We start from the raw sequence: 13,619 nt of genomic DNA on the forward strand, positions 1-13,619 counted from the left end.
TCATGAAAAAGGTTGAAAAACACTGCTCTATAAGAAGCAAACCCACACGAGCGCATCGCAGACAATGGCTAAACCTTTGATAAATATTGTAGAGACGAAAATGTATTCAGTGAGAAAAAATTGATTATTTCTGATTCCAAGCACAACTTGTACTGATATTCAGAAACATGGGAATCATCTCAAGAATATTCCGCCGTCTCGTAACTTCAGAGACTGGAAACGTATTCAATCTATTGTTAATTTATGTAACAAGGTGACCCCCAGGTATTTGTTTTAGAAATCCTTCAAGTCCACCAACTTCGGTATTGTTTGGGAAGGACAAAAGAAGCAATATTAATTCGGGAGGCTCGCAGGCATATAATATTCAGAGAGGTTATACCGAACATGGTTTGCCAATGTCAAGCTTGAATAATGAGTGGGTTTATTACGGTCTAAACTTCTAAAGTGCTTCGTGGCTGTGAAAACATTACGAAATAGAAAATGTTAAAGCACTGGATATCAAACATGTCCCTTAAATTACCAGAACCGCGATAAAAGCGTTTGCACTTCGCTGAAAAGTTTACTCTTTTTGCGTTCATTCAATGTTTGGTCGAAAATGGCATTGGGTAGCCGTCGCTTTGAGTGCCAATGCTCTAATACGTCATCCCTGCACTCTTACGGTCGGAGGGCGTGATGACCCCATCGGGCCATCACCAGGTTTATATCCAGTAGCCTATTCACGTAACAAAACTTCAATGACAACAAATCGCTGAGTTGCGATCCTATCGAGTAATCGTTATATCGAAATGACCCATGTGAATACGGGTTTAGAACTGTTTTTCAATGGGACGACTTCTAAACGTCAGCGAGATCTTGACTGTCAAAATACGTGAATTAGGCTAAAGCCTGGTCCGTGAGCCTGAGCACGTATAATTACGCGCGAGCGATAAGGATGGGTAGCTTGGGGTCATTGGACAAAATTCTACGTGCTCACGGACCAGGCTTTACAGGGCGCGGGACTCACCTCGGGGGCCATGTACCGCTTGGTGCCCACGCGGTTGGTGGAGGGCACGTCCACCGAGTCGCTGGCCACGTGGTGGCGGACGGCCAGCCCCAGGTCCCCGATCACGCAGGTCAGGTTGCTCTTCACCAGGATGTTCTTGGACTTCAGGTCGCGGTGCGCGATGGCCGGCTTACCTGCAGGACGGTGGAGGTTCAGAGAGAACAAGATTCATTTGGTTCAATTTACACATCGCACATTGATAAGACCGTCATTATACGAAATTATGCATTTATGGTTAGGTTAGGCCACAGATCACAGAAACTAAAGGGAGATGTGACAAAGGGGCGGGGCCGGTGTCACAACAATATGCCCAAAAACAGAACACATTGCTCGTGACAGCAATGATGACAGCAGCGACGTCATAATGTAAACAGTTTACATTGCTTGTGTAGTACTAAAAATTATTCGAACGTTGAGTACTGATACCGCAGTGGATAATGAGCACATATTTTGATTACTTTGTGTGTGTGAATTCCTAATGCGACACTGAGTTTCGAACTCAGCGCCATTTTAAAGCGTGCGCGGAGAATTAAACTTAAAACGCTCTTTAAAAGTACAACTTTGTTTAGTCTTATCAATATGCGATTGTATTCAGGCGACAAGCAAACAACTTTGAAAGTTTTAAAGGCATTTGGAAGCGTTGCCGCATACTATATAGAAAACTATTTTCTCTATTACATAAAGCGTGCCTGAACTAATCTAGGAACTACTTTGGTGTAATATCTAAAATACGAGCCGAGCTCGCCTTCATTAGAAGAAGCTCATTGTTTCAGCGAGTTACTAGAGAACCCCTTAAAGGGCTACCTTTCTTTTTATTATTTTTGACGTTCATAAGTCCAAAATTCTGGTTAAATAAAACTGAATAAAATATTTTTGATTTTATAGATTGACTAGTGACATCGTGGCCTATATTTTTTAACTGGTGACTGAGTTTGTTGCGGCGCTTCTTCTCAGCACTTGCCAAATGTTTGTCTCGAAGCGCCGGTAGGGCAAAAAAAAATGAGACATGTATGTATAGGCTCCTTAAGATCATTTGACGATTTGTAAGTGCTAATTTAATTAGTCTACACAAATAAATATAATTTTGAATTTGATTTTGAGTGTGCGGCAACTTTATATTTAGTCAAGCTCTGTGCACTTGTATCGCTTGCGAAGGCAAACGATCATTAATGGGCCCTGGTGGTGATTTGACACATGTGAATTGTGGAAACCAGGGTGGTTTTCTTGATCTAAACTTCGAATAACGTATCATATTGTTGGACGTAGATAAAATTATGAATTAACCAAATTTTTAATTGACACACAGGAGTGACACATTGCAAGGTAGATACTGGCAGAATACTAAGTTGTTATTTTGAAAAATATGGGTTAGTAAAAACTCGCAAAGCAAAAACTAAATACTAATAAGTATGTAATAGTAATTAATACCTACCCTACCAATTTTTACGGTTCTGTACGTTTAATAGCGTGATTAACGGACAAAGAAAGTTAAAAGGCCAAAAGTCTGTGTCACGCGCTGTCACTGCTTGGTCACGGCTCATGCTGGGCGGAACGTGGGTGGAGGTCAAAGTTAGCCGTCTTATTGATTTGTTGACTACACATCATTAGCCGAAGTTCGGTTCGATCTCACATAAACTAATGAACCTAAAAAGAGCCAGTATTAGGATACCGTGCCCAACACTGAACATCGGACCTGAAGTTCAAAACTTGATTTCACTCAATACTCTAATCGAACTGAGATCAGTCAACAAAATTTGATTTTTCAATTAATTTCTTCCACTTGAGATTGAAGTTCAAACCTCTATGTTTTGGTTACCAAAATATTAGTACCAGGACAAATCTTAGGCTAAGAACTCACGGCGCGATTTTCACCCGCGCCCGCGGCGGTTGTGGAATTGCGGTTTTATTTCAAAACTCACGGGAGCGGTTATTTGCGCGGTTAGAACTCACGCGCGCATGCTAAGTCACTGGTACAAAATGGTCGCCCGCCGATCGGACGGTTTTCGCGCGGGCGAAAGCCGCGTCGTGAGTTGTGCATTAGTTTTTACATAAGTATTTCCATTCTACAGAAGCTGCGGGCCCGCAACCGCCGCGGGCGCAAGTGAAAATCGCGCCATGAGTTCTTAGCCTTACACGCCCCGCATTGACCTCCGCATAAAGCCCCGCAGTACGCTAACGAATACCACTTGCTCAGTCGACATCACGTCTAACGTATTTGTAAACAGTACTTATTACGACTACATATTTCATTGAGATGCCTTAGTTTATACCTTACTAGCGACCCGCCCGGCTTTGCACGGGTGCAATGGACTTTTTTCGGCTTTTCTCTTCTATAATATGCATGTAACCTTCCTTATGAATCCGCATCAAAAACCGTTGCGTAATTTTGAAGATTTATGCATACATACATACAGACAGACAAGAAAGCGACTATGTTTTATAATATGTAATGAGTGAAACTTCGCGCGTCTATCCATAAACACCTTTCCCACACCCCGGCATTAAACTCTTCGCCGAATTATGCACACCTTGCAGCGGATGACGTGTCAAATGTGTGCCAAGGCTGGCGAGATCACTGCACCGCCACTTAATGCGAGTGAATCTTTGACGGCGAGAAAATGAGAGAATATAAGATAGAATGCAAGCCTACACTGGCGGACAAGAAAATCGAACCGGACAATATTGAATCGAATATCAAATAGGTTTAGTGTCGTCTTCAAGGTTGGTTAAAAAACATCAATTCTGGTTTACTGCACATATTTAACAAATACACTAAAATTTTCTGGAAAATAATGGATTAAAATCTATTGGTGAATTTTATTGGTGCGTTGCCTTTATGAGCTCAGTTTATTGCTAAAACAACTCTCTATCTAGCAATAGATTATTATAGCATACGAACGTAAAACCTTAAAGTGTATAAATTGTTTATGGCCGAGACGCGACGATCGACAGATTTGTTACAAGAAATGGAGAGTATTTAAAAATGAATTAAATCGGCGGGTCGATCACTTTGACCGCCAGTGTATCGAGCAGTCATGTGAATTGATTGGCATTCAATTATTCAGCATGGTCGCTGAAGGGCTAATGACACGGACCGACTGACATACTATTTATGAAAACGCTTTTCTCCGTCGATTCTCATAAATATCAAGTTGTGGCGTCATCTCGGGTGCTCGTTACCATAGCAACCGACGGCAGAGTAGGGTTGCGAATATTAAAGACGAATAATTGTTGTAATTTGCTTAAATAAATATTTAATGAATACTTTTCGCGCACGAATATCTCTTTAGTATTGTCCCAAACAACAAGAGCACGTCCATTCCCGAAGTTGTCGAGTTCGAGCGGTCGCGGGCTGGAAATACTTCATCCTTCGACGCAACCTGTTGCCGCGTCTCGGCGCTCTTGAAATAAACATTCCCAAATCACATTACCCCACAACAAAAATAAAAACTCAAAGCATTGTTTCTTTTTCTTTCTAATCTTGTTATTTTGTTGAAAGTAAATAACCAGACTGATCGGCTTAGGGGATTAATTCTAAATAAGATATTTGGTTGTTACTTAACGACTTTTATTCGAAGCCTGGATGCTAAATTCTAAGTTTTTTGCTAAATTTTAAGCTTTATCTAATGAAGCGAAGATGTTTGTACTGCAGCTCGGTAAATAAGTGATTTTCTTTCGATGGAGGCGGATTAGCTCAGCCTGATGACACATGGAAGCGGCCAAGCGCGAAGGGGTCCGTGTCGCTCGTGCCAATTAAAAACCCATCAATTCTGTATTAGTTTAGCGCCGGGTGGGCTCCGCGCCGCCCTCGGCAATCGCTCGCAAATTCGCAATCTATTTACCCGCGACTGATACGTGGCGTGCGCGGGTGTCATCCCGTATCCCGCGATCGATGAGCAAGTCTTGTGCAACGCTCGGGGCGTCCTTCCGCCACTGGCTTCGACACTTTGAAATGTCATCAGGGCCAGGGATGTTTAATTTCCGGGGCAGAAATGTTTCTGTCGTGCCGTTTGAAAACTCTGTCTTTAGTTTACCTGTGTTAATAAGTTGTGCTACTCTAAATATATTTTCTCCTTTTAGTATCATGCAAGATTCAACCTCAGATAATGGTGATTTTCGTGTCTAAATTACGAGGTATAACATTATGGTGCATTCACACATGCCGAGCGGCACGGCAGGCGGCCAACCCGGCGGTCGTGCATCTTTAACTGGCAAGGCAGACTGAAAGCCGGCGGCATGTGTGGATGCGCTATTAGAAGAAGAAGTGTATAACGAATAAATCTTAAAAGTAAAAGCCCCAAAACATGCGAAGCAAAATAGATACACCAAAATACAGATACACATATAGATATACCATCACCGTACCATCTCCCGGGCGTATAAAGATATTAATGTTTGATACCGTAGGAGTAGTGGTGAACACCTTTAGTGCCGACGATGTCCATGTGCAGGTGGGCCAGGCCGGTGGCCACGGACAGCGCCATCTTGACGAGCGTGGCCGAGTCGATTGTGCGCGCAGTCAGGAAGTCAAACAGCGAGCCATTCTCGTGGTAGTCCGTGATGAGCCACAGCTGCGTCCACGTGCCGTTGTCTGCGCAAACCGTCAGGGTCAGCCAGGGGCATTTACACATTCAACTCTAACTTACAGTCGAATTTTTTAGAATTCAGCAGAAACTTAAACAAATATGGCTAACTGACAAAAAATATTGTTCATCTGTGCCCTAGTGTGGCGACACAACCTCTCGTTAATCGCGAATTGAAATTATTGTAGTACTTACATATCTATAGAAAGAATCTATAATGCTTTAAAAAGCAGTGCATTAAGTAATTAGTAGTACATTCAATGAAGAAAAAATCTTTTTAAATCTATTTAAATGCAATCAGGAATAGAAATGATTGAATAATTGAAATAAAATCGATTAAATTTACCGATTATTGTCTATGACATACAGGTTACAACACTGATGTGTCAGAGACAACATGGAGATAACACATAATTTTAAACGTCAAGTCAATTTGACAAGTCTCACAAAGGACAATGACCAGAAATGTATGGAGTGTGGTCCAAATGTCCACCACTAACGAGACCTATGCAGTAAAATAGTCTACTAAATACTGATTCATTATAACAAAACCGCAATCAAAAATATGTTGTCAGTAAAAAGTTATGACTGAATGAAAAGTCTGTTTTTTGCCTTTTCATCCGAAAAATGTTCTTCATCATTCTATCCAATGCACATTTTGGACTAATCTACGCATGTACTGTTATGTCGCATGTGGCGTGGGGTTATACATAGATGAATTTTATTAAATATACATATTATACTAGCTGTGCCTACAACTTTGTACGCGTGAAAATAGTTTGAATAATATTTCCCATTTTTACAACATTTGTCTTTACTGCTCCGCCCCTATTTATTGTAGGGTGATGTTATTTATCCTAAAACCATCCTTGATAAACGGGCTATCCATAACAAAAAGATTTTTTCAAATCGGACCAGTAGTTCCTGAGATTAGCGCGTAAACTACTACAATTTTTCAAACAGTCATAACTTTTTACTGACAGCTTATTTTTTTTTCGTCCCATACTGAAAGTTGATCACTATTTAATGGACTATAAGCCAATATAGGTCTCATTAGTGGTGGACATTTGGACCACTTTTGGTCATTGTCCTTTACATCGTCCACGTATTTTGCTAAAATAATTTGTTTCAAAGATTAATTTCAAACTTGTATAATCGTGAGAATAAAGTTGGTTTAATGGGCTTGTGTAATAATGTGTATGATATTATGAACACGTAAGTGATTATGGTGTAATTGTGTATGAAAGTGTTTGTTTACATCTCTGCTGGATTCTAAAAAAGCAAGGTATAAAAAAATTATGCCCTACGCTCCTGTCACTCGTTCGTTCCAGCCAAATAACGTCAGCTGCTGCCCCAAGAATTTCCACAACAAGCGGTCCTGCGCTGCCCGCATCCAGCCTACCGGCAAATCCAGCATTGGTCACCTCTGGGAGATTATCATGCCCAGCTCAAATACTACGATGCGTCATGATTGTCTTCCGAAGTGCAATATTATTCAAGTTGATTCGGGAATACTCCCTTTAGGCTCTAGGAAACTAAAACCAATTTCAAGTAAAGAATATTTGTTCTCTCTTTGACCTAGTACGCGAACGTAATTAGGTGAAGGGTAAATAATAACTTCACACTAGAGCCTCAAATTTAACCTCGTGAACGAAGGTACACGTCTACTACGCAATTCACGAATTCTAAGAGAGTAAGCAGGCATGAGTGACATAAAGCGAAATGCTGTGAACATTCGTGTTCACGCTCTACTACGCACAATCGAGGTGCTATTAATATGTTTTACTATTCCTTTTACTACGATACACATTAAATTTAATAATGATAATAAGTATTTCGTTAAGCCTATCGAGACCTGTCTCGTTTTATGATGTAGGTGTCGAAAGCCTTTAATAGGCCCATCAACCCTCGATGATACCTTTATCGGTATTTACGCCCAGTTGATTACTGGTACTCTTTTCTCGAGCAGTTTATTCACAGCTTCAAACATTGTTAGATCCTGGCAAGTTCTAAGCCCGCTTCGATTGTGCGACTTTTAGGTAAATAAAACCAAATTAACAGTAATCAGTCCTCGTGGAAAAAATATGTTTATTTAGTATTCATATGATGTGCTTGTACTGTCGATCTATTACTGTGAGGATAAACAAGCCTAAATACACATTAGACATCCGTGACTCGGGAGTTTTCGCGCTTATGACAAAGCTTTGCCTCTAATAGGAGTTCCTAGACTTTCAATTTCAGCTACGGATATTACCAGACCAATGATGAATTCAATTCAGCTAAAAGATGTCCAATAAATGGAAAAGTGTGGTATAAAAGACAATGCCGGAAATTGGCGTCTTTTTTTTTTCGCGCGGCCATCGACCAAACTTTGTTTTTTGATAACAAAATAGTGTAATAAACCAAACTTACTATGACATGTATACCTCTAAACTCAGTCTGAACTGAGTTACGAGCATTAGAAGTTTGATGATTTTCATACTAGATTTGCTTTTTGCGCGCAAAGTTTTGTAAGAAATTGCAACAAAATAGTGAGATTATATGTGTAAACAAACAATATCATCCATTAGAGGCTCCAGACATCAGTATGGAGCAGAATCAGCGCAATAAAAAAATAGCGCAATATTTTGTTGCAATTTCTTACAAAACTTTGCGCGCAAAAAGCAAATCTAGTATGAAAATCATCAAACTTCTAATGCTTAATTTAGAATGACGTAATATATGGACGGCCCCCTAAAGTTGCTGATACAAACAAAAAAACAGAAGTATTTGAAAAATTGTAGTCGTGGTAATGTAAAACATCATAAGGGGTGTCAATTTTCGACGAACTTCATAATTTATTGTGTAACTTAAAAAATAATTGAGATAGATTTTTTTTCTTATTTTTCCCAAAGTAGTCATGACTATGTTCATTCTGCGGCGCCGGCTTATCCTTGAATTTTGGGACACGTTGTATACTGTACTTATATTCTGTTCTGTGATGAATTATCCAAGTCAGGAGGTCAAATTACTAAGCCACAGAGGCATTTGTTGTCACTAATAAGCCAACGCATCGATACAGTAACTCGATACAGCTACCATCTCGCAAGCCAATTATTAGTGAGTGACCGTAACCACATGACAGCTTGCGTAGTAAACGGTTTAAACCACATACGTCGCACCGCAGCCTACTTCCATCATCATTTAACATCATCATCATCATCAAGTCATATAATCTCCACTGAAGGTGCACTACCTTCTCTAATTTGATGGCTGCTGGGGCTGAATGGCGACCACGGGCCAGAAGACGTAGTGTGGGCACTTGGGTAGACCCCCCACTAGGTGGACCGACCTGGTGAAGGGTGCGGGAGGTGCCTGGGTGAGGGCGGCCGCAGGACCGGTCGTTTTGGAAATCCTTGGGGGGGGGGGGGNGGTATACATGACATAGTAAGTTTGGTTTATTACACTATTTTGTAATCAAAAAACAAAGTTTAGTCGATGGCCGCGCGAAAAAAAAAAGACGCCACTTTCCATACAAAATCTGGCATTGCCATTTAACTGCATTTATTTGCAATCCCGATGCGGTTACAGCTCTTCGGAACAAACGACAGATTTAATTAAAGCGATCATGGACAATCGACGACCGCGCGGGGCTTTCAGCTACAACTGGCCTATTTAAATATTTAAGTGACACCTGTTCTGTGGTAAATCTAATGCACTCTACAATAGCTAATATAAGCTGGACTAGAGATAAAATAGTGCAACAAAACTTAGGAGAATAAAGTGTTTCTAACACACTTCATTAGTCTGACTTTCGGGACATGATTCCAACAACGTGTCATTGATACTAAACTCCACTCTTGACTTTGTAGACTGGTTTATCTACAGCACTTGCTTGTAGGACGCCATATTGCTGAAGACTTTAAGCAATTGGTTTAAGTACATAATTAATTGAGCACCTTTGAAGACCCCATGGGCATATAGTACGCAGAACTGACGGCCGATGGGGCAGCAAAGTTCTGGAGTGGATGCCATGTACCGGAAAGCGCAGCGTATGATATCCACCCGAAATGTGGACCGACGACCTCATAAAGGTAGCGGGAAGGCGCTGGATGCAGGCCGCCACCAACCGGCCATTGTGGAAATCATTGGGGGAGGCCTATGTTCAGCAGTAAACGTCCTGTGGCTGAAAAGATGATGATGAAGACCCCATACTGCGTTTCATCTATACAGGGTGGAAACGATAAGTGATCTCACTCGATTATTTCTAAACTATACAAGATATCCAAAAACTGCTTACTGATCCTAAAAGTACTTCATGAGCTCTATCCAACGGTACCAATAATAGGTTACATAATAAATTGGATCTATCTGAAAATTCAATGTTTCCAGCCTCCATACATTTAGTAAAACCTCATAATATTAAAAACTATACAAGATATCCAAAAACTGGTAACTGATCCTGAAAGTACTTCACGAGCTCTATCCAATGGTACCAATAAAAAGTTATAAAATAAACTGGATCTATTCGCAAATTCAATGTTTTCAGCTTCCATACATTTAATACTGCCACAATCATAGCACTCATGTCTTGATAATATTATAGCAAGTAAAGCCTAAAACCAATGTTTTCCGTGAATAATTTTAAATAAGAATGCTATTCACGAATTAATTTTAAGTGTTTATTATTTAAAATAAAAAAAATTAACACTTCTAATATTGATTGGCTGGCATAGTGGCATACATTTAGTATGGAGGCTGAAAACATTGAATTTTCGGATAGATCCAGTTAATTCTGTAACCTATTACTGATATCGTTTGAAAGATCTCGTAAAGCTCTTTCAGAATCAGTAATCAGTTTTTCGATATCTTGTATAGTTTCGAAATAATCGAGTGAGATCACTTAACGTTTCCACCCTGTAGATCGTTTCATCCACGAAGACGCGCCCCACCACTTCCCGATCGAGGGAATCGCGGGGTGCGGGGAGCCTGATCCGACTAATTCGAGAGTCATCATTGTAGTGTGCGTGCGCACGCAACTATCCAATTGCAACGCTGCCAATGCCAAGTTGCCAAAAATGTCGCTCGGATTGACCGGATCAAACTCCCCGCACCCCGCGCTACGACCAAAAAGTGGTGGTGCGCGTCCTCGTGGATGAAACTATCTATAACAGCAAGTCACCTTTGTTATCAGCAGCGATGAATCCCAATATATTCTCGTGTCGCAGCATCACCGTCTGGTAGATCTCCGCCTCGCGGAACCAGGAGCACTCCTCGCGCGAGGAGAAGATCTTGACGGCCACGTTCTCGCCGCGCCAGCGCCCGCGCCACACCTCGCCGAAGCGGCCCTTGCCGATGATGTCGGCAAGCTGGATCTGGCGGGCGATGGACCGCTGCACCAGGAGCGGGAGACCTGTGCGGCAAGGAGGGAAGCCTCGGAACTTGGGTCTGACTAGATTGGTTCTGATGCAGTCAGTACCAGCTCTCTGAACTAGCGAGAGTCAGACGAAAATCAAATGTTACTTCACCAGGATGTCCGATTCTTATTCTCAGAATATACGTCATACAGCAAATGGTCACTTGCCTAGCTTCAACATACATAACATTTCTATTGTAATATGGCTATTTAAGCTTTACCACTTGAGATGGATTCTCGTGATCCCAATCCATCAGTTTAGTTACACAGCTACAGTCAGAACAACAAGAGAGAAATAATAATATCTTAAGTTGTGTCTTTTGGAGATCGCATCTCGGTAATCCGTGCGGTTGGTTTACTTTAAGGTTATTCCAGGGAAGCCTATAATAGGGGTGTTTCCTGAGTAAAAAAGCAAGAGTTTTAATTAGTCCGTTAGATAGCTTATCAAAAAATACTCGACACCTATTTTTCACTTTTTAAAACTAATGAAAATGTAAAGAGATAAAGCGTGCCAAAGTTCTAAAGAAAAGGCCCGTGACGTCAGTGAGTGCGTAAAAGTGCTGCACTTTGTGACGTCGCGCGGAACTTCAACGCACTATAACTTTGTAATTATTTGTTTGATTGACAATTAACAATATTTTTTTTATATTAAAATGGACGGACTAAAATATTTTTTTTAGGAAACTAGCCTATTAGTCATACATACTGTTAAGTTACTTTAAGTTTTATTTAGTGTAACGCCGTTTGTTTGTTAATAAAACAATGACAAATATCAAACTTACCCGATCCCGAGCCCGAGGTGGTGAGCTCGATCATGTCGCGGATGGTGGCGGTGCCCATGAGCGGGTGGTGGCGCGTCTCGCACAGCGAGTCCTCGCCCTGGAACAGCGGCCTCGAGCCGCGCTTCATCACGTTGCGCGTGCGCTTGGCCCACCAGAAGCTGATGGCCGCGCATACGCCAAGCACCATCAGCCCCATCACCCACGGGATCACCTGCCACGCCGTGGCCGTCCCGGTCGGCTCTGCGTTGCCGAACAACACGTTATTGGGGCCACGAGAACCCGCCACGCCATCAGAACTCTCATCGTTTTGAAACGCCATTTGTTTGGATTGTGAGAATTCTGATGATGTGCCGGTACGACAACGGGCCTATTTACGGTGTTATACGATATAAAGCTGCAGAAAAATACCACAGAATTAATGACGAAAACATTCGCAGATAAGCACGTTGCGAGACAAAATAGTTAAATGTGATGCAAAATGTCAGCGGAACTTAAAAGATAATCTGCATATAATTTCCAATGAAGCTAATGATACTTTTGCTCATGTAACGTCGGGATTTGTAAACATTTATTAACAAGTGCCATTTGTTAAAATTTCATAAAAACTTACTTGGTTAAATCTATTGTTACAAGCTGCAAATATCTAATTAGATACATAACATAAAATAACAGTCATTGAGTTGTCTCTTAGGAAATTACTTATAACTAAACATTATTTCTACACCATGCTTACAAAAAATTTAAAAATAATTCCAATTTTTATGTCAGTCTAAGCTAAAACTCCAGCCCCAGACATTTTGACGTGTAAATTTTCATATTACGCGGATTACCACATGCCCATAGATAAAAAAAACCCTTCCACCTGTCAGTTAACGGCGTCAGCGCAAATAAAGCTCCTGAATAATAAAGCTCACTTTGGCGCAGTACTGTACATTCTATATTCAGTAGGTTCTCTCCTAACTGATTCACTTTTGTGAGATCGGACTGCGGGCAAAATTGATAATTTTTTCATGATTGAACCATGGTCAAAAAGAAGGTAGGTGCACGTCTTTTATTTGAACTGTAAGTGCAGTAGGCACTCGTAGTACTATTGTGATTTAAAGAGGCTCTTCAAAACATACCTATACCAATGTGCCACTGCACAAATGGGCTACATGGGCACAATTCATCACTACTGAGCTATATAAACGTCAATTATAGTTTGTGACTCAATGCGAAACCACTGACCACCATATACTGAAGCAAAAGAACTTGGCAATGTCAAGGGAAGTCCACGTTCGGGAACAAAGCGAGTGACCAAATTCGCGTTGCGTCATCGAGACCCCATCTCAAAGGACGAGGACCACAATACTGTTACGGTAATCTCCTTTGAATACGCAGATTGGTGATACACATTTTGGGGATAAGTGCCGCATCCTGTGGCCGTGACACAGTATTGATTAACTGTATTGTGTCATTGCACTTTTCATCTGGGTTATCATTCAAGGAAGACTTCTGTCGAGTCTAAATTCAAGCAGTAATGCGAGTTCTAATCTACTATTGATGTGTAGAAACTTCCAGTATACTTCAGATTTTACCACCGCGTTTAGTTCGTGAGATTTACTGTCTGTGACAAACGAATACCATTGAACGCCACAACGGGCAAAAGCCAGTGAAAATTTAAATATGCGCTAATAATACACCAATTTAAATCTCGAAAAAAAAAAAGCTGTCCAACAGTTACGAGGTGTCAGACAACGGATTTATGCAGGGGACGCCTCCCGGCATCCCAGACGAGCCCACCTAAAATGATGTTTCTATATTATGCGAAACAGAAA

At 41.1% G+C, this 13,619-nt stretch overlaps 1 protein-coding gene across 4 annotated transcripts in view; it reads right to left on the reverse strand.

Moving 5' to 3' along the window:
• Positions 1-13,619, reverse strand: part of babo (TGF-beta receptor type-1 babo) — a 48,538-nt gene that overhangs the window by 7,021 nt on the left and 27,898 nt on the right. For 2 of the 4 annotated variants that reach the window (XM_028313680.1, XM_028313679.1), the window contains exons 4-7: positions 11,803-12,042; positions 10,787-11,017; positions 5,466-5,633; positions 1,004-1,176 (exon numbers count right to left, since the gene is read on the reverse strand). In XM_028313680.1, the coding sequence (XP_028169481.1) occupies positions 1,004-1,176; positions 5,466-5,633; positions 10,787-11,017; positions 11,803-12,042 (812 nt within the window). Of the gene's footprint in view, positions 1-1,003; positions 1,177-5,444; positions 5,634-10,786; positions 11,018-11,802; positions 12,043-13,619 lie in introns of all 4 variants that reach the window. The other 2 variants (XM_028313678.1, XM_028313677.1) reach the window with 1 other exon arrangement.

The sequence above is a fragment of the Ostrinia furnacalis genome, unplaced genomic scaffold, assembly GCF_004193835.3.
Source record: "Ostrinia furnacalis isolate ACB-3 unplaced genomic scaffold, ASM419383v2 OfSCF4318, whole genome shotgun sequence".
Classification (NCBI taxonomy): Eukaryota; Metazoa; Arthropoda; class Insecta; order Lepidoptera; family Crambidae; genus Ostrinia; species Ostrinia furnacalis.